The sequence below is a fragment of the Talpa occidentalis genome, unplaced genomic scaffold (genome assembly GCF_014898055.3).
Source record: "Talpa occidentalis isolate TD23 unplaced genomic scaffold, MPIMG_talOcc4v2.1 talOcc4.8, whole genome shotgun sequence".
NCBI classification, from domain to species: Eukaryota; Metazoa; Chordata; class Mammalia; order Eulipotyphla; family Talpidae; genus Talpa; species Talpa occidentalis.
The window spans coordinates 118,589,840-118,613,612 of NW_023605194.1; the positions used below are offsets into that span (position 1 = coordinate 118,589,840).

Sequence of the window (23,773 nt, forward strand, 5' to 3'; positions counted from 1 at the left end):
CACACGTAACGCGCCCCTCTCGGGTCGCTGCCCCGGCGCGCCCTCCGCCGTCCCCTGGCTAAGTGAGAACTGACCCGAGAAGCCAGAGCGTGGACGGGGACGCGGCCCCCAGGAGGCCACCGGCCCACTGCAGGGACGGCCCGTGCCTCACAAGCCTGGCGAGCAGGACCATTTCCAGAAACTCTCGGAAGAATTCCCCAGCAGGCATTTGGCTAGAATCCAACTTTCTCTTTTTTCTCAAAAAAAAAAAAAAGAAGAGGTTTGGCTATTTTCCTATCTTGACATCTGAGAGACACAGTCGTGCCCCAGGGGCCTGCGGGGTTAAACTGCACTTTCAACATCCTAATTTGCATCTCACTTGGAGTTTCACAATGGTGGGGGGCCGTGGGGAGCCCCAGGCTGTGTCCACCACCACTGGGCTCCCGCCGGACACAGCACAGGCCGGGCACCCTGCAGAGGCCCTGGCCCAGGGCTGCCGCCCGGCCCGCTCCGCCGGCTCCTCGTGGCCTCCGAGTGCGCTTCTCCGCCTCCGCCTTGCTCTGACTGGTAAGTGGCTCCTGCTGGGGCCACGCACTCCCCTCCCGCGACTCGGTAGGACACGGGCTGCATGGTGGGCCCCGGCGTGAAGCAACGGCCCTGGGTCCGGCTTTACTTCCCAAAGCCCAGGCCGCCAGCACCCAGGCTGGAGCTGCAGCGTCCACTCCAGGCCTCTGCCCTGCGGCGCCATTCCAGGAGGCTTCACTCCCTGCCAAAGTTCCCGGCTATAAATACTTAACACTTCATGCTGGCTCCAGGAAAATAATTTCCCAGCGAGTCACAAATACTAAATCGACTCTTTACAAAGTCCCATAAAACCTAAAACAGAAGGGAGGAGACCAAAGACCGGCCTGGCCGGTTGGGAGATCCCAGCATTGCGATGAAACTGTCTTTCCCCTGAGACAAGCGGGACCCCCACACCCACTGCCCGACTGCAGGTGCCCCCAGGCACCCCTTAGGCCGCAGAGTTGATGCTGTGGCTGCCGCCCCAGGCCCTCCGGCTCCCCAAGCCCAACGCCCCTCCGACTCCACCCCACTCCCCACCCGCCCGTCTCCACCTCCTCTCCTCGAAGGCTGCTCACCTCCCACCTAACCAGCTCCCCGGTCTGGCCGAGGCCTCCATTTTCTACGACGTGCTTTTAGAACTAGTTACTGTGCATGCCCTTCGCCGCGGGCCTGACCTGGAAGCTGCATTTATTTATTTGCTTGTTTCCTGAGGTGCTGGGCTCGCTGGGCTGTGAAGCTCCTGCTCCTCACCTACCCAAGCACCCCGCCACGCTCCCAGGGCCGCCCTTGGCCTCCCCTCGAGGACACGCGCTCAGCCAAGCCCGTGCGCAGCCTCGCGTCGCCCACCGGAGCCCACGAAGCCTCAACGGGGCTGGAGCCCTGCTTGCAGACGGCCGTGCACTGAGCCCCGCACTGAGGCCGGCACGAGCCCAGGGACGCGAGACCATGCAGGAGACACGGGCTGTCCACGGGCACACGAGGCACGGCCACGAGGCACCGTAGAGCGCGTCGTGACGTCACAGGCTCAGGGTGGGGGCCGAGCCATAGAGGCTGACGCAATCGCGAGCTTACGGTCACAGCCGCGTATCAGATCCTCAGACCCGAGTGGACTTACAGTCTGTGTCCTCTCACCAGCCCTCCCCACCCTGCGCCCCTCCCCTTCCCCCGCCCCTCCAGGGGTCCCCCAGGCCTCCCCGCGTCCTGTGATCCAGCAACCCCTCTCCAGGCACCTGCCCACATCGAGCACAAGCGCTAACCTGGGGGCGACTGCGCCCTGTGCCCACTGCAGCCGGTTCACAGCAGCTGGGTGGGAACAACCTGCCGTCCAGCCACGGCCGCGGACAGAGAAGCCGGTGGGCAACGAGGCCAGACTCAGCCATGCAGAAAGGTGGGCCCTGCAGCACCGGGGGCCTGGAGGGGGTGATTGCGGATGATGGGGAGACAGGCCAGAGGAGAAGGTGCACCAGACCTGTCACTTAACCCGTGGGACGCATGCACCATGCCAAGGAACAGGCCAGACAAACCCAGAAATCCCACAGCAGGACTGAGGCTGCCAGTGGGGTGGGGTGGGGTGCAGCGAGAGAGGGGCCCAGGGGGCCGGGTGAAGGCGGGTGCCGGGCGTGGTCGAGGGCGGACCTGCCTCTGGAGGTGCAAATCTGAGCTGCTAAATGGCCTACACCGTCACCAGCTTTGCGACCATGGAGATCGTACAACTAAGTAATGATGATAATAGCACTAGGGAGGCTGAGACGAGCTGATGAGGTGCAGGGTGATGGGGACAAGCAAGAACCGAAGTGACCCACGCGAAGGCCTCACCGACCGCCCGTGCAGCAGGAGGCCCCAGGCGCAGTGGGGCGGCCGGAGACACCCCCGGGCAAAAGATGTGCGAGGTGCTAAGTCACCATGACCCCCTCGCACAATCCCATTCCCAAGGTTTCAGGACGTCTCGGGAGCTTCTGTGAGGAGCTGCCCCGTGGGCTGCAGGTCCCAGCGGCGTCCCGCCCCAGCCGCTTCCAAACAGGCTCGCCATCGCGCACGCGCGCGGGCAGCCCGAGTCCCGCCCTTGCAATGCAGCCGCTGAACGAGAACCCGGAATTCCCAAAGAGTGCCAGGCTCGGGGGTCTGCAGAGAAGCCGGCAGCCCGCGTGTGGTTCCACTTTCAGGCAAAACACCACGTGCTCACCCGCTCTGCTTCCTTTAGGCGTGAAAAATGAATCGTTACGCTGCAGATCAGAGTCAGGAGGGAGAAACTGCCGAAAAAGGTGAGTTGGCGCTGAGAGTGAGAGAGCAAGGCCGGTGAGCAGGTGTCCTGGCCTCGAGACCTGGCAGTGCTCTCCTGGAGACCACTGCACCGGGGCTCCGCCTAAGTTGCTTGCCCTGCACGCAACCTCGCAGCGTTACAGCGAACGTGGGCTCCTGCACGAGGCCTTCACAGGAGCTGAGGCCCACAGACCAGGAAAACCACAGCAGCCACATGCGCAACCACGCAACCCCTTTCTGAAGACACAAATGCCACTAAGACAATGCTCTGCTACAAGGCTGCTTCTAGGAGAATAAATGTTTGCTAAAAAGGAAAATTAAAATATAAAATAAAAAAGCATTGGAGGAAATAAGAGTCACACTCTGCTACTGTCTGCTGAGTCCAGCATAAAGCACTTTGATGGAGGGAATGTCCATCTTTTGGAAAAGCCCTGAGTTGCTGCACAAGCCTGGGCCAGCTGCACGGCAACCTCGAAAGTAAGCGCCCCTGGAGTCGGGAGCCTGGAATTCCACAGAAGCAGGAGAATTCCAGGCTGCAGCAGGACCCGTCTTTCCCACAGTGAGCAGCACCTCCTGGGACGAAGAGCTCTGGACAGAAACCATCCTGGTCACTCAAGAGGGTCTGTGCACCACCCTTGGGCGCTCACCGGCCATCTGGAGGGAGACACGGCTGCCCCGCTCGGGCCATCACGTCCCCACGTGCTCCCAGGGCCCCACACTCGCAGCCAAGGCACCATCTGGGGCGGCCGGAGGGCCTGCTCGGCGGTGAAGCCGGACCTGCTCTGAAGGTGGACGTGACGCTCCGGGGCTGCGGACAGCCCGACGGGGAGGCAGTGACTCAGAATGCCGCCGCGCGCTCGGCAGGCGGAGGCCGCAGAGAATGCCTGTCGTTAGTCATGGTTTCCCAGCAAGGCGGAATCCCGTTTTGCTCGTGTTCATGACTCACACGCTGTCGAAACCAAACGCTGCAGAAGTAAATGTGAAGAAAGCACATGCCCGAAACCCCCGGGAACACGAGAGGACGCGCCGCCCGTGCGGCCCCTGCCCTGGCCGGGTCTAGGTCTCATCCCGCATTTCGGGCCCGACGTGGCTCCAAGCTCACGTTCACAACCTTGACCCTAAAAGCATAAATGCCTGCGAGTCATCGCCCGCACACGCGGCCCGGGGAGGAGGAGAGACAGGGCTCCAAGCACAGCAGCCCACGGCCTTCCGCTGGGCATCCGGCCGGCGGGGGGCGCCCTGAGGCTGGGCCTTCAGCAGGCAAACCTCAGCACCCTCCCCTGTGCCTCCCCAGACCAGTCTTGAAGGGTCAAGGGCCCTTTAATGGCCGAGGGGCAGGGCAGGGAGAGGGAAGGGTTGCGCAGCCAAGCTTGCTTCTTCAAACGCAAAGGGCTGCCCCAAGGGGAAAGGTGAGGTGACACCCCCCCACCCACCCCCTCACACGCCCCAGCCTGTCCCAGCAACCGCCTGGGCTCACCCAGGGTCGCTGGGGGGACTTTCCAGGAAACCGGCAGGTGCCTAAGCCCCAACCCTGCCTCCCCATGGACCCCGGCCAGCACCCATGTCCCAGCGCGCAGGGGCGCGAGGCTCCCTGGAGGCAGCTCCGGGACAACGGTGGCTTCTCCAGGCGCCCTGGAGGGGCCGTTGGGGCTGAATGAGAAACACAAAGGCCGCAGCTCCGGCTGGGGCTGGCAGCGCGCACTTCCTTCCTCGCCTTTCACGCTCACAAAGGCCGGGCAGGACCCTTTCTGCTGCCGCAGGGGCAGGCGCTGGAGCGGCTGAAAAAGTCAGCGTGGAGGGCCAGGACCGCAAGGATCACCTAAGGCGGGGGGGGGGGGGTTGCTTTTTGAACTTGGAGGTGAAAATAAAATGACAGGACGGGGGAGTCCGGGGCGGTCGCTGATAGGCAGGTTCTGGTTTTCTTTGAATTCGCATACCCGGAAAAACGGCCCCGAATCCTCGTCTTGCTGGAGAGAAAGAAAGAAAACAGCGACTGACCAAAGACAAACACGGAGGAGAAATCTACGGGCCTTTGTGTTCCTTCGGGCACTGCCTCCCCCAGAGAAATCATCACATAAATTATTCACCCCCGGGTAAAATGTGCATTTTATCAAGTCCCAGATCACCAGGGCCGCTGGGTAGAACCTGACTGAATCCACACGTAGCTGGACTTAGCGTGTTTCCACGTGAAAGCACAACACGGCCATGGTGCGAACGGAGGGGGTGCGGCCCTTCCCCGCACACCTGCCTGCGGGGCCACCTGCCAGCGGCCTTGTGGCCGCCAGACCCAGCCCTGCGCCTCCTTGAAGCCAGCAGGGCTCTCGCCAAGCAGGTTATTCGTGCATCTCCTGCGGCACCAGCTATGCCTGCAGCTCTCTCCTCTCCGTGATGGGTTTAATAGAAACCACCCTCGTCTTATAATAAACACGCACATCCTCTCCTGGGGGGGACGTGAACACAAATGTACTTATGGATTTGATGTTTGCCTATGAGCTTATAGATGTTTATTTATAAATTGAAAATAAGTCAGTAAAATGCGCCGTCATCAGCGTCGCCAGCCTCCAGCGAGCCCCCTGCGGCCTGGGCGTCGCCTGGTGCCCGCTCGGGGAAGGGCAGCAGGCGGGGGCCAGTCGGGTCAGGGCCGTGACCTCAGCCAAGTTTCCCACCTGACCCTCCCCACGAACCGCCCTGGGGCCGCCCGGGCCGTCTCCGCTGCTGTCAGGTCGCATTCTCCGGGCTCTGCCGTTGGCGCCAACTGGGCCGTTTTACCAAAGGGTTTTTCTGTGTATCTGGTGAAAGAACGTCTCCCTCAGCGCTTGGCCTCCGAACTAGTGACCGCTCTGCTCAGTGCCCTGCCCCGGCACCTCGCGAGGACTCACAGCAACTGAACACGGCTCTAACAGGCCTGCTGGACGGCACAGGGGCCAGGGTGGGGTGACCGTGTCGGTCTCACAGGCCAGCTTAGGGCCCCAAGGGTGGAGGCTGAGCCCCGCGCCCTGGCTGCGAAACTCAGGGCGTCCATTCTACACATCACAGTGGGGGAGGCCCAGGGGACGCCCGCACGGGCCAGGGACAGAGCCGCTGGCCTGGGCGGGGGGGGGCAGCCCCGTGTCCCAGCCCACGCAGTCACCTCAGCCACGCAGCACCACCACCGCGGCCTGGGTCCTCCCCACGTGTCAGGGAATGGGAGAGATCGTCTGAGCCGCCTACGTGAGGTGTGCGGCTTCTCTGCATGACGTTATTCTAATCTGACAGGACTCAAGCCCCAACGGCCACGAGCACACCTGCCGGCCGCCCGCTCGGGCGCTGGCGCTGAGGTGATGTTCCCGCTGTGAGGCAGGCGCTCAGACACGCAACCGTGTTTCTGTCCCAAGAGGGTATTTCTGGTCTCTGTAGCCGCCAACCTCGCCTCGCAGCAAACTGCAGCGGGACCTGCTTCCCCTGCAGGCCCAACCGCCACTCACTTCCGCTCTTCAAAATACCCGTGAATGTCGCTGCATTGGCGGCGCCCCCACCCCGCCCCGGCCCGGCCCACGGCAGGTGCTGGCTGGGAGGTTCAAGCCACAGGAGCGGAAAGTGAAGCATTTGTGCGTTGGGGTCTTATCAGCTCAAGGAACACCTTTGTTCTTTCATCCGCTCTCAGACGGCCGCTGCATTAAAAATTAACGCTCTCCCTGCTCACGGCACGATGTTCTCATGCTCATTAAAATGCAGCAACCTCGGCTCGCCCGCTCTGGCTGCCCAGCACCTTACCACGGAGACAGACGTCCCAGGGCGGCGCCGGCCGGCCCCGTCCCCGAGCCCCGATTCTGCTGGGCGCCCACGACATCTCGCACAGAGCAGGCCCAGGGAGTCACCACAGTGATGGAAAGGGGGGCTCTGGGACAACTGCGCGCCGAGCTCCGCCCTGCAGACCGGGTGCGAAGGGGCCGCGTCCAGCCTGGGGCCGGGCGGGTGGGAAGCCTTTTCATCGCAGGAGGCCTGTCCCGGAGCAGGAGGCTGTCCCAGGCGGGGCTTTCTCTGGGCATTGGCAGGGCCTGCTGCCCCCTCCTCCCCAGGGGTGGACGGGCCTCCAGCCAGGGTGGGCCTTGGGGGGTCCCTGCCCCCCCACACACAGCCTGAGGGGCAGCGGGCCGCCCCGCCCAACTTGCCACGGCCTCCCCTTGTCTCTCCCCCACAGGCCATGGCCCAGGCCCGGCCGGCTCCCTCCCACGACCCCGGCCACCAGGCCACGTGGGCCAGCAGGCCAGGGCGGCGTCCTGGGAAACCAGGCCGGTGACCTCCCGGCGCCGCGAGCCCAGGCCGCCGCCGACTCTCGTCCTGGCGTGGCGTCTGTGACTGACCCCGCGGCCGGGCTGGCCGCACGAGCGAGCACACCGTGCATGATCTAATTACGGCCCTTGCACACACTCTCCCTTTCCAGGAAAACACGGCGAGGATTTATGGCGAAGGCATTCTTCACCCCGCAGCGCGGCGCCCCGGACCGCGGAACCGCGCGGGAGACAGCGAGGCTTTGTCCTCCGCCGCGTCGAAAGAGGAGGCGCAGCCAACAGCCTCGTCCGCTCGCTTTATCCTCGAGACGCGAGCCCAGTCAGGCCACACTCCCCATTCCCACCCTCTTCTGAACCCGGCTGGAGGAACAAAACAGGGCCAGCCCTCGAGGGCCGCGCCCGCAGACCGCGTGGTCTTCCGACATTTGCATTTAAAAGATGGTCCCAAGCTCCATACAGGGCGCCTTCCGGTGACCATGGAAACATTGGGAAAGCTGGAAAATTCAGTCCACCGCGTTCGGGGGACTTGATTAAAGTGTCACTAATCACAGTCGAAGGACACAAGGCCTGAGCGCGGCCCCAAGAGTCAGCAACTCACAGCCGCTGCGCAGAGCATCACTCAAGGCCCGAACAAAGAACGCGCCGCCCGAGAGCACGGGAAGCGAGAGGCCCGCGCCCGCCAGAGGGGGGAGGGGCAGCCCTGGGCAGGCAGCGCCGCCCGGCCAGCCGGCCACCTCAAAGCCCGGCCACGTCCACCCACCACATACTTGCGCTGACCCCCGTCGGGGGACGCCTGCAGCCCCGCCGCTCGCTGCGGCCCCGGGCCAGCCCCTAAGCCCTGGCTGCCGTGCTCAGGACGGGCAGGGAAGCGGGGCAGAGGCCAAGTCCACTCCGGACGCGAGCGGCCGAGAGAGGAAACCTGACCGCTGCTGACCCCGGCCCTGGGCTGGAGGGACAAGAATGGCTTAAAGGTCGAGCTTTTCCCTGCCAAGAGGAAAGTGAAGAAAAATCCAGTATCTCGGGCCTCATTTTCCTTTCCGTGGTATGGAAGAAAATCTCTGAGGTCAGCTGTGCTGAAGTGCTCATGGTAGCTGCCCCCCCGGGGCCCAGGGACTGCGATTCACCCCCCAGGAACCGGTGAGGGGCCGCCCCCTGTTCCCGCCGCCCCCAGACCCCCCAGCAGGAAGCCGGGGCGCTCAGACCCCCCCCTTCTCCGCCGACACCTGGTGGCCGCTCGTGGCCTGGGCACCTCTGGAGATGCGGCCTGGGCACCTCATGAGAGCACGACACCCTGCAGACAGGCAGAGGCAGCTGCGGGACGGCTGACAGGCCCCCAAAACCGTCCTCCCATGAGGGGGGCGCGCGGCGCTGACTGTGAGCACCTCGAGGGGCTGGGGCTGCCGGGTTACATAGGATACGGTCACCTGCGCCCGGTGGCCACCGCGGGCCTTGCCTGGAGGTCACCATGAGGGCCACTCCCACCCACCCGCCCGCCCCGGAGGCAGCAGAGGACCAGGAGCCCTGGCCCGTGGCCAACATCGCCCAGCGCCCACATTCTCCTGGCCTGGACGCGCTGGCCAGAGGACACCCGGCAGCGGGGCAGAGCTGCGGGGTGTCTGCAGAGATGGGGGCCTGCCGGCTGCCCTGGCTGGAGGGACAGTTGCTGGTCTGGGGGGGCAGGCGCCTGGGCCATCCAGGCAGGGCGGCCAGGTCATGTGTCCCGCGGGTGAGCTCGGCGGGAGCAGGGCCGGGCGCCCATCTGTCCTCACTGTCCCTCCGGCACAAGGACCGGCACAAGGACCACCACGACCACCATGTCCATCCAAGCGCGCACTTCCGCAATTTCCAGGAATTTGGGGAGCTCATTTGCCGCGGGAAGGGGGAGGGCGGTGTCAGAGCGCAGAACCCCGACAGTGAGCTCACCCCAGAGGCCCTGCTGGAGGCCAGCGGGGGCACCGCCTCTCACGGTAGCCCCCAGGCTCCCCAGGTCTCCCTGCACCCCCCAGCTCTCCCCGCGGGCACAGGGCCCTGCCAGGGTCTGGGTCCTCACTGGCCCGGAACAGCGGGGTCACCCCACGTGACCCGCAAGGGTGCCCGCCTGGCCCGGGACAGCGGAAGGTGGGGTTGGCCCGATGGTCGGTCTGTGCGGGCCGCTCGGCCCGGTCAGGCGAGGCCCCGGCCCCTCGCTGCCCCCGGACTCCAGGCAGCGCGTCACCCCGTCCAGGGCGGGCGCAGCCTGGGCCGGCCCGCGGCCCCCCCAACCCCCCGTGGGCCCCCACAACCTTCCCGCGGCCCCCCCAACCCCCCCACACCCCACGCACCTCCCCGCAGCCCCCCTGCGACACCCCCACGGCCTCTCCCCCTCCGCGGCCGCCCCACAATCCTCCTGCGCGCTCCCCACGCACCCCCCCTCCCCCCGTGGCCACCCCCTCCAATCCCCCCCACCCTGCGCACCCCCCACGGCCCCCCCGCGGCCTCCCCCGGCCCCCGGCTGCAACCCCCCCACCGACCCCCCACGGGACCCCCACCACAGGTCGTGGGCGTGGGTGGGGCGAGGGCGGCCCCCCCTTTGCTGCTCACTTTGGGGAAACTCATATTTTGGTCATGTGATGAGTTGTTGAAACCACTTGGGGGTGTCCGGCCTTTGCTCCCGGACCTCGGCGCGGCCCCCCCGGCGTCTCATGGCGGAGCCGGTGGCCGTGGAGGAGCCGCCCCCGCGGGCCGCGGCCTCGCGCAGCCCCTCCCTGGAGCGCCGGGAGCCGGGTGGCGCCGAGTGTCCGGCGCCGAGTGTCCGGCACTGAGTGTCCGGCCGGTGCCTGGAGGGCCTCGTGCTCGCGCGTCCGGCTGGCCTGGCCGCATCCCCCGCGAGGGTGCCGGCGGGAGTCTCGGCCACACGGTCTCCGGCCACAGCTCGAGCAGAGGGACCCTGCTGGTGCCTCCAGGGCAGCCAGCCGGCAGCCCCTTCTGGCCGGTGGACACTCCCGGACATGCCGTGGCTCCGCTTCTCAGAAGCTGTCTGAAACAAGCAGGGCCCGGGGACCCCGCGCCCCCCACGCCCACAGCCACGGAGCCCCGGGCATCCGCCTCCAGGAAGCCGCGACGGCCGCACGGTCACTGACCACGTGGGCCACATGAAGGCCCCGCGTCCACCGCGCAGGCTGCTGCGAGGACCTCACGAGACACACAGGCGCCCCATCCAAGCTGGCAGCCTGACGGCGGCTCCGGCCCCCCCGCCTCTGCCCGCCCGCATGTGGCCCTCAGCCTTGACTCCCGGACGCCGCCCTTCGCAGCGCGGCCACCTGCAGTGCTGCTGGTACTGCCCGGACGCGGCTGCTCCCGCTTCTCCCTAGACGTGGGAAGCGCGCCGTGGCCGCGGGGGGCGGGTGGAGGACGGCGCTAGAGCAGCCCGGCGAGGTGAGTCCTGAGGAGCCCGCGAGGGCAGGTGAACGGCATCCGGCTCCTCTCGGCAGTCACACGCGCCGGACGGCAGCGGGAGGGCAGCGCGGGCACTGGTTACGGCGACAGACACGCCGCCGGCTCACCCGCGCGGCCGCTGCTCCGGGCCGGCAGAGCCGCGGGTCAGGGAGACGTCGCGGCGCAGGTGCCGGCTGGCAGCCCGCGCTGGAAGAGGAGAGGCCGTGGCAAGCAGCGTTTGCCACCAGGCCGGAGCGACGGGTGCTGTCACGGGCGCCGCCGCCCCCTGGGCCGGGACACAGGCCGCGCCCGCCAGGGAAGCGCTTCAGTTGGGGGGCCGCGAGGCACCCCCCTCCCGAGGGCCGGCTGTTAGTCCCGGGTCCCACGCCTGCGCCTCAGCCGTTTCCCCTCATGGCATCTGCAGCAGAAAAGAGGCGCCGGCGGGGAGGGTGGCCGGAGGCGCTGTCCCGCCGCCCGCCCGCCCGCCACCCGCCCCCAGCCGCCCCAGCACGACACGTGGCTTTTGACAAAGATGGAGCCGCTGACGGGGTTTTCTCTCAGTGGCCAAGCAGCAAGACGCCTCCCCCAGGGACGAGCCCTGGGACAGGGCAGCAAGGTGCCGAGGACAGCACGCCCAGAGGCCCCCAGCGCTGACCACCTGCTGGACCCGCTCCCCGGCAGCCGAGCCCACGTCCCCCACCCCGGGCATCCTGTCTCGGGAAGGAAACCTCTGCTCCCGCTTCCTGCACTTTCCAGCGAGCCCGGGCCAAGGGCTTCTGTCTCCAGGCTCCGGCTTGAAATACTGCGGAGTCATCGCTTTCTGTCCACGGATCACGGCCCCGGCCTGGCCGGGGGAACAACTTTCCCTGCTTTCCTATGCAAAGCCATAAACCATCAAGCGGCGGCTCTGCGGTCAGCCGGCCCTGCACACCCAGCCCGGCACGTGAGCGGGCGTGTCAACTTCGCGGACGGCGGAACGCACCACCGCTCTTTGCGCAACACGAGGGGCCGCGGGGCCTGGCGGGAAAACGCCTCAGCCAGCGGCGCCACAGCCAGCTCGGGGGCGCTGAGCAGCTGAGCCCCGCATCGAGGCAGGGCACAGTCGGACGCAGCGGCCACGCCGCTGTGCCTGCATCTCGACGACGCTGGACACGAGCCCGGTTTGTCCCCAAAAGTGAGCCAAAGCGTCACCCGGTCAGCGCCGCGGGGCGGGCTGGGGCGCCGAGCACGACCTCGCTGAGCAGGCGCCTGGGTCGCGCCCGCCGCAGGCAACAGCCACACCGGGCGGCGGGGACTCGCTCTGAGCGGGGCGGGCTGGGCTGGCTGGGAGGGCGCCTGGCACGTCCCGTGAAGCCGCGCTCGGAGTCGCCGCAGAGAGGACGAGACGCAGCTGGGAGCCCGAGGGGCGCCCACACCCGCAGCCCCCACACCATGCACCTGAGCCCCAGCACCCGGAGCCCCTGCACACACTGCGGGGGGGCGGGGGGCGGGTCCCACCCTGGCTGCCCAAGCACGGCGTCCGCCAGGCAGCAGGCCTCACGCCCTGGTGCGCTTCTCCTGCCCGTGCAGGCGAAACATAAACCCGAGGGTGCCCTGGCCCGCACCCTTGTACCCTGACTTTCTCCGCTCCAGGGTCCTCCCGGCACCTGCTGTGCTTCCTCGAGTCCTGGACCGACTCTGTCCCTTCCCGGTGCACGGGACCTGCCTCCAGCCCGGTCCAGGCCGAATGACGATCAACACTGGCCTCCAGGCAGGCGGGGGCCGCAGGCCAGGCGCGGGGGGACCCCCTCCCCGGGGCATCTGCTTGATTTGAAATTATCAGTGAATGTCATAACGTCACTTGTTTCCATGATGAATGGAAATTCTCTTACGAAAGGCCCAGAAATGAAGCTTTATAAAAATAATGAGATCTGAAAGGCAGTTCCACTTTATTTGGTAAAGCTGGTTTTGCTTCAATGAAGAGAACTGCGCTTCGTAATTGACCCAAAAAAAATCAAAATAGGTTCACAGATAAGCACAGGATTTCGCAGCCATCAGCACCTTCCCTGCTCCCTGAAAACTGAGGATCCCCCCCATGGAGATAAGGCTTCCCGGGAGGAGGCTCAGAGCTTAATTTGCTTGTTGAGTAAACGCCTCGCCCAGCCTCGCCCAGCCTCCCAGCCTCCCAGCCTCCCAGCCTCGCCCAGCCTCCCAGCCTCCCAGCCTCCCAGCCTCCCAGCCTCCCAGCCTCGTCCAGCCTCCCAGCCTCCCAGCCTCCCAGCCTCCCAGTCTCCCAGCCTCCCAGCCTCGCCCAGCCTCCCAGCCTCCCAGCCTCGCCCAGCCTCCCAGCCTCCCAGCCTCCCAGCCTCGCCCAGCCTCGCCCAGCCTCCCAGCCTCCCAGCCTCGCCCAGCCTCGCCCAGCCTCCCAGCCTCGCCCAGCCTCCCAGCCTCCCAGCCTCCAGCCTCCCAGCCTCGCCCAGCCTCGCCCAGCCTCCCAGCCTCGCCCAGCCTCCCAGCCTCGCCCAGACTCCCAGCCTCCCAGCCTCGCCCAGCCTCGCCCAGCCTCCCAGCCTCCCAGCCAACTTCTGGGTTAACAAGTAACTTCCCTGCAGAGCTGGAAGTGTCTCCAGCCGTGTCAGCCACAGGAGTGGGCACCAGGTGGGGGAGGCGCCAGGTGGGGAGGCGCCAGGTGGGGGGGGCGCCAGGTGGGGGGGCGCAAGGTGGGGGAGGCGCCAGGTGGGGGAGGCGCCAGGTGGGGGGGCGCCAGGTGGGGGGATGCCAGGTGGGGGGGCGCCAGGTGGGGGGCCGCCAGGTGGGGGGGCGCCAGGTGGGGGGCCGCCAGGTGGGGGGGTGCCAGGTGGGGGAGGCGCCAGGTAGGGGGGCACCAGGTGGGGGCACGCCAGATGGGGGCGCGCCAGGTGGGTTCTCTCAATGGGGCCTCAGTCCCTAAGCATCCTGGGACGTTCCTCCTGCTGTTCCCGTCTGAGGGGTCCCTTCTCTCCACGCCGCCCCACACTCATCTCTTGGCCGTGCCCTGAGGCCGCCTGCACTTAAAGCCGAAGGCACCAGGGAGCCACGTCCATGCCCGGCTCGGCGGCGAGCGGCTCTTCAGACAACGCCCACCCCCCCGGCCGGTGTCCACACACGCGCGTCCACGTGGAGCGCTCTCCACGCTCACGGCCACTGGACGGAGCTGGGCCTCGACTCCGCTAGCCCTAGTCCCGAGGCGCCTCCAGTGCCCGCGACCCCAAGGCAGCCGCCCCCCCAGTGCTGAGCGAGCGGGCGCGGACGACAGGGCCCGGGACCAGCACTCTCCCGGGAGCAGCTGCTCAAAATCTAGCGGCACAATAAGGATTAAAATCGCTGCCGTTCTAATAAAGGCACGAGAAACAGTCGATTCCTTAGAAGACAAACCACGTCAGACTCTGCCCAGCCGGGCCAGCGGACGGGGCCTGGTGCCAGTGGGGCCTCTTCACCGGGGACACGGCCCCAGCTGGGGGGCTCTGCCCAGAGTCCCCCTCGGGAAAGCGCCCGTTTCACTTAAGAGCCAGAGACGTCTCCTGCAGAGAACAGGCGCGTCTCGCTTCTCACTCCCCGGGTGGAGGCAGGAGACGGGCACTGGGGCCGCCTCTGCCAGGCGCCGGGCACAGAGGCCGCTGCGGAGCCCCAGCTGGCGGGAGTGTCCTCCGCGCCTCCTCGGAGAGTCGCTGGCAGAGAAGCGGTTTCTGGACCGAGTGTGCGCGGCTCTGTCTGCGCGTGAACAAAGGGACCTTGGTCCTCGGAGAGAAATGCACGATGCACACTGCAAAGACCAGAGCCAGGCTGGCCAGCAAGGCCTGACCACACCAGGTGCAGGGTCACCGGGCTGGCCAGCGAGGCCTGACCACGACCAGGGTGGGGTCACTGGGCTAGCAGCTCTGGACACGGCCCTGGTCAGTGGCACCGGTGCCTTCCCGGGGCTGAGGGCAGGTGCCGGCCCTCCCCTGTGCCGCATCAGAAATGCCAGGGCCTAGGACGGCGGCTGCCCCGCCCATCGCGCCTCGAGCCAGACCTGAGCCAACCAGCAGGTCACAGCGGTCTGAGCCGAGGACGAGACACTCCAGCCACGTCCTCTCAGGGGAGACAGTAAAGGAATTTATGAAAAGGAATGTCTCTCTCTTTGTTCTTTAAGTTTGGCAAGATAAAGGTGTTTTGATAAAATATGACAACATTGCCTGTGATTTAGGTACATCGGGTTTTACGGGGGCTCAGTCTTCGCACTCGCACACCCAGGCAGAGCAGCCTCCACACAAGACCCCGGGGAGCTACCTGCCCTCCTGACAGTGCTCAGCGCGTTCCCACAGGAGAGGAGCTGCACGCCCTGGCCGCTCCACAGAGTGACCAGTCCACCCGCTGACCCCGCGCCTCCTGCCCCAGCTCCCACAGCCCCAGCCCAGCCCCAAGCGCCCCAGGGCAGGCCCGAGGGGAGGCCGACCCAGCTGCCAGGACCTGCTTTTGTTGTTGAGCCTAGAAACCTTCCTCCGCGCTGCTCTGGCAGACACGGCTCCTCTGCAGGTGTGAGGACCTGAAATAACAGGGCAGAACCTTGAGGCTGCCGCCCCAAGTCTGTCCTCTGACCGCAGGAGGGCGAGCCTCTGGGGCGTGGGGTGGGGTGGGGCCCGGCCTCTGGGGGCTGGGGCAGCGAGGCTGGCCCGGCCCCAGAGCCGACACAGTTCCGTGCCTCTGCCCTGCCTGCCCGGCATGCCCCGCATTGCGACCGCCTCCGGGGGACCCTGAGGGACTGGGCCCTGTTAGGCACAGGGACACTGTGTGCCTGGGACACTGTGCCGGGCAGGCTGCACTCAAGCACCCAGAAATCACGCCTGCCCACCCCGGGGAGTGCGCCTTCCCTTTTGTAAACTGCGTGGAAGGAGGAGCTCGGCTGTGCACGGCAGCCACCAGCGGGCGGCCCAGCACCTGGCCATGGGGCAGAGCCGCTGATCCGGGGGCGGGGCTGGGACTCTGCCAGCTTTGCGATTCCGGCACTTCCTTTCCCAGAGGGGCCCGACCCACTGCTTTTCTCATCACCGTCGCCTGCTGGCTTCTCCCCAGGTTTTCTCGGGGTGCAGTGACAGAATGACAGCTGCCCTGCGGTGCCGCCCGACCTCCAGGCCCACGAGCGCATTGCCCGGCGCCCCGGGAACAGTTTGTAATAAGCGTTTAAGGCATTTACGGCGGGCGGGTCTCCGCGCTCCTGCGGCAGGGGCAGCCGACAGCCCAACCTCCCCGCGCCAGCGTCTGCCCGTCCCCACGCTGTGCATGAGAACGTGGCGCGGAGCAGCCCCCAGCCAGGACGCCACACACCTGGCGCTGCAGTTCAGCAAATTGACCTAAAGTCTAGGACTGAATTGCCTGCGCCAATAAATATTTGTTTTCAAACTCATGAAATCTCTTTTTCCCTGAGACAAAGCCAGGGAAGGCAGAGCCAAGAGGCGCGTGGAGGGGAGAGAAACCCAAGCCGAAGTCGTGTCGCTTGCGGCGGCGCAGCCGCGCTGAACAGCCTGACACAGGCCCCTGCGGCTTCCCGGAAACTGAGCAGGAAAAGGCACCTTCGACCCAGAAAGCCTTCAGGGACACAGACAGACACACAGATGGACGGACGGATGGACAGCCCCGTGGAGACAGGCAGCAGGAGGGCGGCTAGACATGCAAATACACGCGTGATGACCCGGAGCCACGGAGCACGTCCCCCGTGCCACAGCTCACAGAGTCCCCTCGAGCCCGGCTCCAGGGCCCCTGGGGCCCCACCCAGACAGGAGATTTACAGGAACGACAACAATAAGTGACCACAATAAGTCACCCCTCGATGCAGACGCGGCCCCGCCCCGGCAGGAGGGACAGCGAGGAGCGGGGCCTGCGTGCTGGGCCCTGGGGGTCACAACCACACTCGACAGCTTGCGGTTTGGCTGAGAGAGACCAGAACGTGCTTGGGGGTGGGGGAGAGAAGGACCCGGGAGCCGCCAGGCAGAAGCCCCGAGACCAGCTATAGCCTTCCCGGCTGAGCCTGAGCCTGAGGTGCCCGAGGCTTTGGGACGACCCCGCCCCCTTCCCCAGCAGCGGCCCAGGGCTGCGGGGTGCAGCCACGCCCTGCCTCTAGGGGAGCTCGTGGGGCAGAGGCTGAGGCCCCTCCTCTCCACCCGCCCCCGCGACCCCTCCTCAGTCCCCCTGGGGCTGAGGGGCCTGCTGCGGTGTCCACCCTCCACCCGGCCCCTGCACTGCTGAGTCGGGGGCGGGGACGGGCCGGCGAGCCGGGCTGCAGCCCCCTCATCCCCAGCTGCGGCGCAGGCCCCCGCCGAGAAGCAGAGCCAGAGGTGGGGGGCAGCGGGCAACCGCGGCGAGCAAGAAGTGGCCGCGTCCCGCGAGCACGCGGCCAGGGCAGCGCCGGACCTTACCTCGGCCCGCTGCGTGCGGGGCGCGCCGCGGCCGTCTCGATGGCGTACACCTCCACGCGGTACAGGCAGGCGGCCTGCTCCCGGTCCAGCACGGCGGCCGTCTGCAGCACCCCCGTCTGCCGGCCGATGGTGAAGAGCCGGCCGGCCGCCCGCTCCTCGCACCGCACAGACACGATGTAGTACTCCACGGGGGCCTCGGCGCCCCGGGTGCTGGCCGCCGCCAGGGCGATGACCGTGGTCCCCACCGGCTCGCCCTCCTTCAGGATGGTCATGTACTTGGGCTGGGTGAAGACGGGCCCGTCCAGGCCCCGCAGGATCACGGTCAGCTCCGTGGTGGCCCTCCTGCGCTCGGGGCCCAGGTCGGTGGCCGCCAGCACGAGGCTGTAGACCAGCCGGGAGGGCAGCAGCTGGGCTGCCACGCGCAGGTCCCCGCTGTAGCGGTCCACCAGGAAGGTGTCCGTGTCCCCGCTGACGATCTCGAACTCCACCTCCCCGTTGGCACCCTCGTCCGGGTCGGCGGCCGTGACGGTGGTCAGGAGCGAGCCCACCCCGGCGGAGGGGTCCGCGGCCAGGGCACTCTGCGACGTGAACACCGGGGCGTTGTCGTTGAGGTCGGTCACCAGGATGGTGACATTCTTCAGGGCGCAGCGCCTGGCCTCCAGGGGCACCGCCTGGTCGCTGGCCTTGACGGTCAGCTCAAAGAGCCCAGCGAATTCCCGGTCGATCTCGGCGCTGGTGTAGATGGTGCCCTGGGCCTCGTCGATGGCGAAGTGGCTGCCGCGGGGCAGCTGCTGGACGATGCTGTAGGCCAGCTGCCCGTTGATGTCGGCGTCCGGGTCCCGGGCGGCTACCGAGACGACCGATGTGCCGATGGGGACGTTCTCCGCGATGGACTTGAACACGTCCCCCGGTGGGAAGCTGGGGGCGTTGTCGTTGAAGTCCCGCACCTGCACCAGCAGCGAGACGGTGGCCGAGCGGGCAGGCCGGCCGCGGTCCCGGGCCGTGACGTTCAGCTTGTACAGGGATTGGGTTTCAAAGTCCAGCTTCTTGGCCAGGAAAATGCTGCCGGTGTTGGGGCTGATGCTGAAGGTGCCGTGGTTGCTGGCGCCCGAGATGCTGTAGTGCAGCTCGGCATTGTCCCCCGAGTCCGAGTCGGTCGCGGTCACAGAGGACACCAGCTCGCCCACCCTCATGTTCTCCAGCACGTCCACGAGGAGCGTGGCCGCAGGGAAGGACGGGCCGTTGTCGTTCTCATCCAGCACGGCGATGTGCACGGCGCAGGTGGAGTTGAGGGGCTCCGCGCCCGCGTCCACCGCCTGCACCACCAGCGAGTAGGAGGGGGTGGCCTCGTAGTCCAGGCTGCCCACGAGGGTCACCTGGCCGGAGGAGCTGTCCACGGCAAACTGCCCCTCCTCGTTGCCCTTCACCACCGAGTAGCGGATCAGCCCGTTGCTGCCCTCGTCCACGTCAGAGGCCGACACCCGCAGCACCTGCGTCAGCCTGGCGGCGGACTCCGAGACGGCCGCCTGGTAGGAGTCCTTCAGGAACCTGGGGACGTTGTCGTTGACGTCCTTCACGTGGACGTGGACAGTGGCCTGGTCGCGGAGGGGCTGGGGCCGCCCCTGATCGGCGGCCAGGACCGTGAAGGTGAGCACAGCCGTGCCACGCCGCCGGACCAGCGCCTCCCGGTCCAGCCGCTGCGAGCTGGTCAGCACCCCGGTCGCCGGGTGCAGCTCGAACTCCGGCGGCGCTGTCTCGAAGGAGTACCTGACCTCCCCATTGGGCCCCACGTCCTTGTCCTCGGCGTCGACCCTGCCCACCGGCGCGCCGGCCGGCTGCTCCTCCTCCAGGTGGAAGGTGTAGCTGGTGCTGCTGAACAGCGGCCGGTTGTCGTTGACGTCCTCCAGGAGCACCGAGACGTTGACGGCGGCGCTCAGCGGCTCCACCGCCCGGTCCGCGGCCACCACCCGCAGGAGGTACCTGTCCTGCAGCTCACGGTCCAGCTCGTTCTTGACATACAGCTGGCCGTCGGGGAAGATGCCAAAGGCGTCCCCCGCGTTGCCCTCGGCGATGCTGTACGCGATCTCCCCATTGGCGCCCGAGTCCTGGTCCAAGGCCCGGACCGTGAAGAACCGCGAGTTCACGGGCTCCGCCTCAGAGAGGGTGACCTCGTAGGAGAGCTGGTCGAACACGGGCGGGTGGTCATTCACGTCGTGGACGTACACAGTTAGGAGGAGCCCCGAGGAGCGCTGGGGGACGCCCCGGTCCTGCGCCAGGATCTCCAGCTGGTAGGAGCCGGCGCCCACGTCCAGGGGCCCCCGCAGACGGACCTCGCCGGTCTCCTCGTCCATGGCAAACAGGCCCCTGGGGTTCCGCCGCAGGCTGTAGCGCACCAGGCCGCTCTCACCCTCGTCAGGGTCCAGGGCGCTGGCCCGGAACACGCTGCGGCCCGCCTGCCAGTTCTCCACCACGTGCACGCTGGCCGCGGCCTGCGGGAAGCGGGGCGCGTTGTCGTTCAGATCCTTGACCGTGATGTTGACCAGCGCTTCCCCGGCCACCGGCCCCCCGCTGGCCACCACCTTCAGCTGGTAAAAGGACTGCTCTTCCCTGTCGATCTCGCTGGCCGTCGTGAGCCGCCCGGTGCCCGGGTGGATGGCGAACGCGCCCTTCTGGTCCCCGGTGGTGATGAGGTAACTGATGTTGGTGTTGAGGTCCATGGTGCTGGCGGACACGCTGCCCACGTGATAGCCCAGGGCCACATTCTCGAAGACCACGAAACTGTAGGCCGGCTGGCTGAACACAGGCGGGTTGTCCTGCGTGTCCAGCACCGTGATGGTCACTACAGCCTGGGTGGGGGACTGCAAGTGGCCGCCATCCGTGGCCACGATTTGCAACTGGTAGGCCGTCCGTTCTTCCCTGTCCAGGACGGTCCTGGTGGAAATGACCCCGCTCTGCGCGTGCACCTGGAAGCGTGCACCATCCCCCGCCACCAGGCTGTACCGGACGGTCCCGTTGGCCCCCAGGTCCGGGTCCGTGGCCGACACCGTGGCCACATAGCTGCCCTGGGGCTCATTCTCCTGGACATGGGCGAAGTACTGGACCGGGTAGAAGACAGGGCTGTTGTCGTTCACGTCCAGCAGGCTCACGTTGACCTGGGCTGAGGACGTCCGGGGCGGGGTCCCCAGGTCGGTGGCCAGCACCCACAGGGAGTAGAAGGCCCGCACCTCCCGGTCCAGGGGGCAGGCGGTGCTCAGCCGGCCAGACACCGGGTCCAGGCGGAAGGTCTGCTGGTCTGTGTCCCCCTGCAGGGCGAAGCGGACAGTCCCGTTGTCCCCCAGGTCCCCATCGGTCGCCCGCAGCACCAGGAGCTCGGTCCCTGGGGGGGCGTCCTCCGCCACAGACACCGCATACCCCCAGGCTGGCTGAACACGGGCCCCTCGTCGTTCACGTCCAGGAGAGTGACCACCAGCTGGGCATAGGACACCTTGGGGTGCGCCCCCTGGTCCCGAGCACTGATGTTCAGAACCACCTGGGCAGCCAGCTCGCGGTCCAGGCCCCCCGCCGCCGCGGTGGTCACCAGCCCGCTGTGCTCGCTGACCTGGAACCAGCCCAGCGCGTTGCCCGAGACGATGCTGTAGCGCAGGTTGGCGTTGAGGCCCGAATCGCCGTCGGTGGCCGACACACCGCTCACGTAGCTGCCCGGGGGCACCGCCTCGCTCAGGTTCACCCGGTACACAGGCCGCGCGAAGACGGGCGGGTGGTCGTTGATATCGTTGACGAAGATCACCAGGCTGGCCACGGACGAGCGCGACCGGTGGGCGGCGGCAGGCCCGGCCCCGTGGTTGTCGGAGACGGAGACGGTGAGGTTGTAGGAGGGGATGCGCTCGCGGTCCAGGGCGCTGGCCACCTTGATGAGGCTCAGGTTGGGCACCTTGCTGCTCTGCACCTCGAAGTGGCGCTGCTCGTTGCCCCCCAGGATCTGCACGGAGATGTTCCCGTTGGCGGCCGGTGAGTCGGCGTCGGACACGGTCAGCAGCGCCACCACCGTGCCCACCTGCGCGTTCTCGTCCACCGAGGCGTAGCGCGAGCTGGCGGGGAAGTAACGGAACTTGACCACCGGGTCGTTGTCGTTCACGTCCAGCAGCTGGATCAGCGCCTCGGCTCGTCCCATGAGCGGGGGCACCCCGCGGTCCAGCGCCTGCACGGTCAGCGAGTACTGCCGCCGCGCCTCGAAGTCCAGGGGCTCGCGCACTGTGATCAGTCCGGTTTCGGGGTCCACTTGGAAGGGCGTCCCCTCGTCCTGCAGTCGGTAGCGGATGTCTGCGTTGGAGCCCTCATCCGCGTCCGCTGCGGCCACCTGGAGGACGCTGGAGCCCACCACCGCGTCCTCGGGCACCCCCGCCTGGTACTGGGCGCGGCCGAACACTGGGGGGTTGTCATTGGTGTCCTGCACGGTCACATTGACCTGCAGGTAGCCCCGCCGCGTGGGCTCGCCCTTGTCCTCCACTTCCACCAGCAGCTGGTAGTGCGGCGTGGCCTCCCGGTCCAGCCCGCCCCTGGACACGAGGTGCAGGAAGGCGCCCTCGCCGCTGGGGTTCAGGGTGACGTCCAGGCGGAAGCGGCCGGCCTCGTTGCCCTGCACGATGCGGTAGGAGCGGTGGTCCACGCCGTTGGAGCCGATGTCCGAGTCGGTGGCCGTGTCCAAGATGACCTGGCGCCCGCTGCCGCTGTCCTCCTTGAAAGTGACCACGACGGAGGGGTCCGGGAACACGGGGGCGTTGTCGTTGAGGTCCCGCACCAGCACGCGCACCTCCGTGGGGTAGGTGGGCGCGCTGGAGAGCACCACCAGGTTGACCACGTCGCTGGGCAGGCTCTCGCGGTCGATGGTGGCCGTGGTGAACAGGGCGCCGGTGCTGCCGTTGATGGCGAACAGGGCGTGGCTCTCGCTGAGCCGGTAGGTGAAGCCGGGGCGCGTCTGGATGGTCCCCACCAGCGTGCCGGGGGGCTGCTCCTCCAGCACCTGGAACACCTGGCGCGGCTCCGCCCGCTGACCCGGCCGGGCCCGGGGAGCAGGGTCAGCAGCCAGAGCGCGCGCAGCAGCGGGAGCAGCGGCGCGGCGGGCGCCGGCGGGCCATGGTGCCGGCTCCGGGAGGCGCGGGCGGAGGGCAGGGGCGCGGGGTGGGGCCGGGCCGGCCGGGCCGGGCCGGGGCCCGGGCGCGGGGGCTTAAAGCCCGGCCGGCCGGCGGCAGCGAGGGGCCGGCGCGGAGGCTCCCGGGGGCCCTCGGGAGGCGCGGGGGCGCGGGCGGGCAGCGGCGGGCATCCCCGGCGCTCCGAGCGAGGCTGGCGAGTTCCCAGAAAAGTTTCTCGGGCCGCCTCGGCGCGGCGCTGGCGCCCGGGTCCGCGGAGAAGGCCGGGCCGGGCCGGGCCGGGCCGGAGCGGGGCCGCGGTCCGGTCTGCGCTCGGGAATCCGGCCGCGCTGGTCTCCGGAGCCGGGGCGCGCGGCGAGGAGCTGCGCCGAGCCGGGGCGCGGCGGCCGGGGGGGCGGGGGGAGCGGCCCGCGCAGCGCCCCGGAGCGGGGCCCCGGCCCAGGAGCGCCCCCGCCGAGCTGCCGGCGCGCCGCGGGGCTCGGGCGGGGCCGCGGGGGCGCCGAGGCCGGCGGGGGAGCGGCTGGGGCGCCGGGGCTCCCTCCTCGCCCGCGCTCCGCGGGCCCCTCCTGCGCGGGCGGCGGCGGCCGGGGCCGGCGGTCGGTCGGGCCCTTCAGCGCGGCCGGCGCGGCCGCCCCATTATCTGCACCTCCGCGGCGAGCGCGGCGCCCCCTTTCTTCTCGCCCCGCGGGCGTCCGGCGGGAGCGGCGAGCGGTCCCCGCGCCCCCTCCCTCACCATGCCCGGGCGCCGCGGCGGCCGGCGGGTCTCGGGGGCGGCCCCGCGTCGCTTTCACTTCGCGGTCCGCGGGCGCGCGGGGGGCGCGGGGCGCGAGGGGGTGGGGGCGCGGGGCGCGCGGGGGGCGCGGGGGGCGCGGGGGGCGCGGGGGGCTCGGGGGCGCGGGGGGCGCGGGGAGGTGCGGGGAGCGGGGGGCGCGGGGGCGCGCGGGGGGGCGCGGGCGCGGGGGGCGCGGGGGGCGCGGGGGCGCGGCCGCTGCGCTCCGCTGCTCCGAGCCGGCTGGAGGAGGCACCGCCGCGGAGCTGGGGCGCAGGAGCCCGCACCCTCCGCTGCGCCGCCCTGTCCCGCCCCTCCCTGCACGCGCGCGCACACGCACCCACACGCGCGCACACGCACCCACACGCGCGCACACGCACCCACACGCGCGCACACGGCGGCGGCCGCGGCGGAGGACGGCGAGCGGGACCCAAACTTCGCCGGCCGCTCCGCCGCACTCTGGGGCCCGGCCCGGCCGTCGCCCCCGCCCCTCCCCGCGCGCCCATTGGCCGCCGCGCCCCGCCCCGCCCCGCCCGCGCCCCCGCCCGCCGGGCCCCCGCTCCCCCGCCGGTCACTCCCCGCCGGCGGCGCGTCCGCAGCGGGGGGCGGGGGGGTCGGGCGCGAGAGAGAACTTCGGGGCGCGGGCGGGGCCCGCGGGGGGGCGCGCCTGTCCGGGAACGCGCCGCCGGGGTCACCCCGTCCTGCCCGCGCCCCCCGCGCCCCGCAAGGCCCCGGGCGCCGCGGGTCGGGCTCGGCCGGGCGGCGGTGCCCGCCGGGCGCCCCACTTCTGCGGCGGCCCCCCCGCCCCGCGCCGCCTGGGCCGGGGCCGCCGGGCCGAGGCTGCCCGGCCGCCGCCCCCGCCCGGCCGCGCGCGGGAGCCGAGCCGGAGCCGCGCCCCGACGGCCGAGCCGCCCAGCCGCGGGGCGACGCCGCCCCCCGCCGGCCGCCGCGGGAAGCGCA

The 23,773-nt window shown here is 68.8% G+C and overlaps 1 protein-coding gene across 1 annotated transcript in view; it reads right to left on the minus strand.

Moving 5' to 3' along the window:
* The window catches only part of FAT4 (FAT atypical cadherin 4), a 65,314-nt gene that overhangs the window by 35,797 nt on the left and 5,744 nt on the right, over positions 1-23,773 (minus strand). The window contains 4 exon segments of the mRNA XM_037497784.1: positions 16,898-16,920; positions 16,923-20,312; positions 20,315-21,940; positions 21,943-22,040. Of these exon segments, the coding sequence (XP_037353681.1) occupies positions 16,898-16,920; positions 16,923-20,312; positions 20,315-21,940; positions 21,943-22,040 (5,137 nt within the window).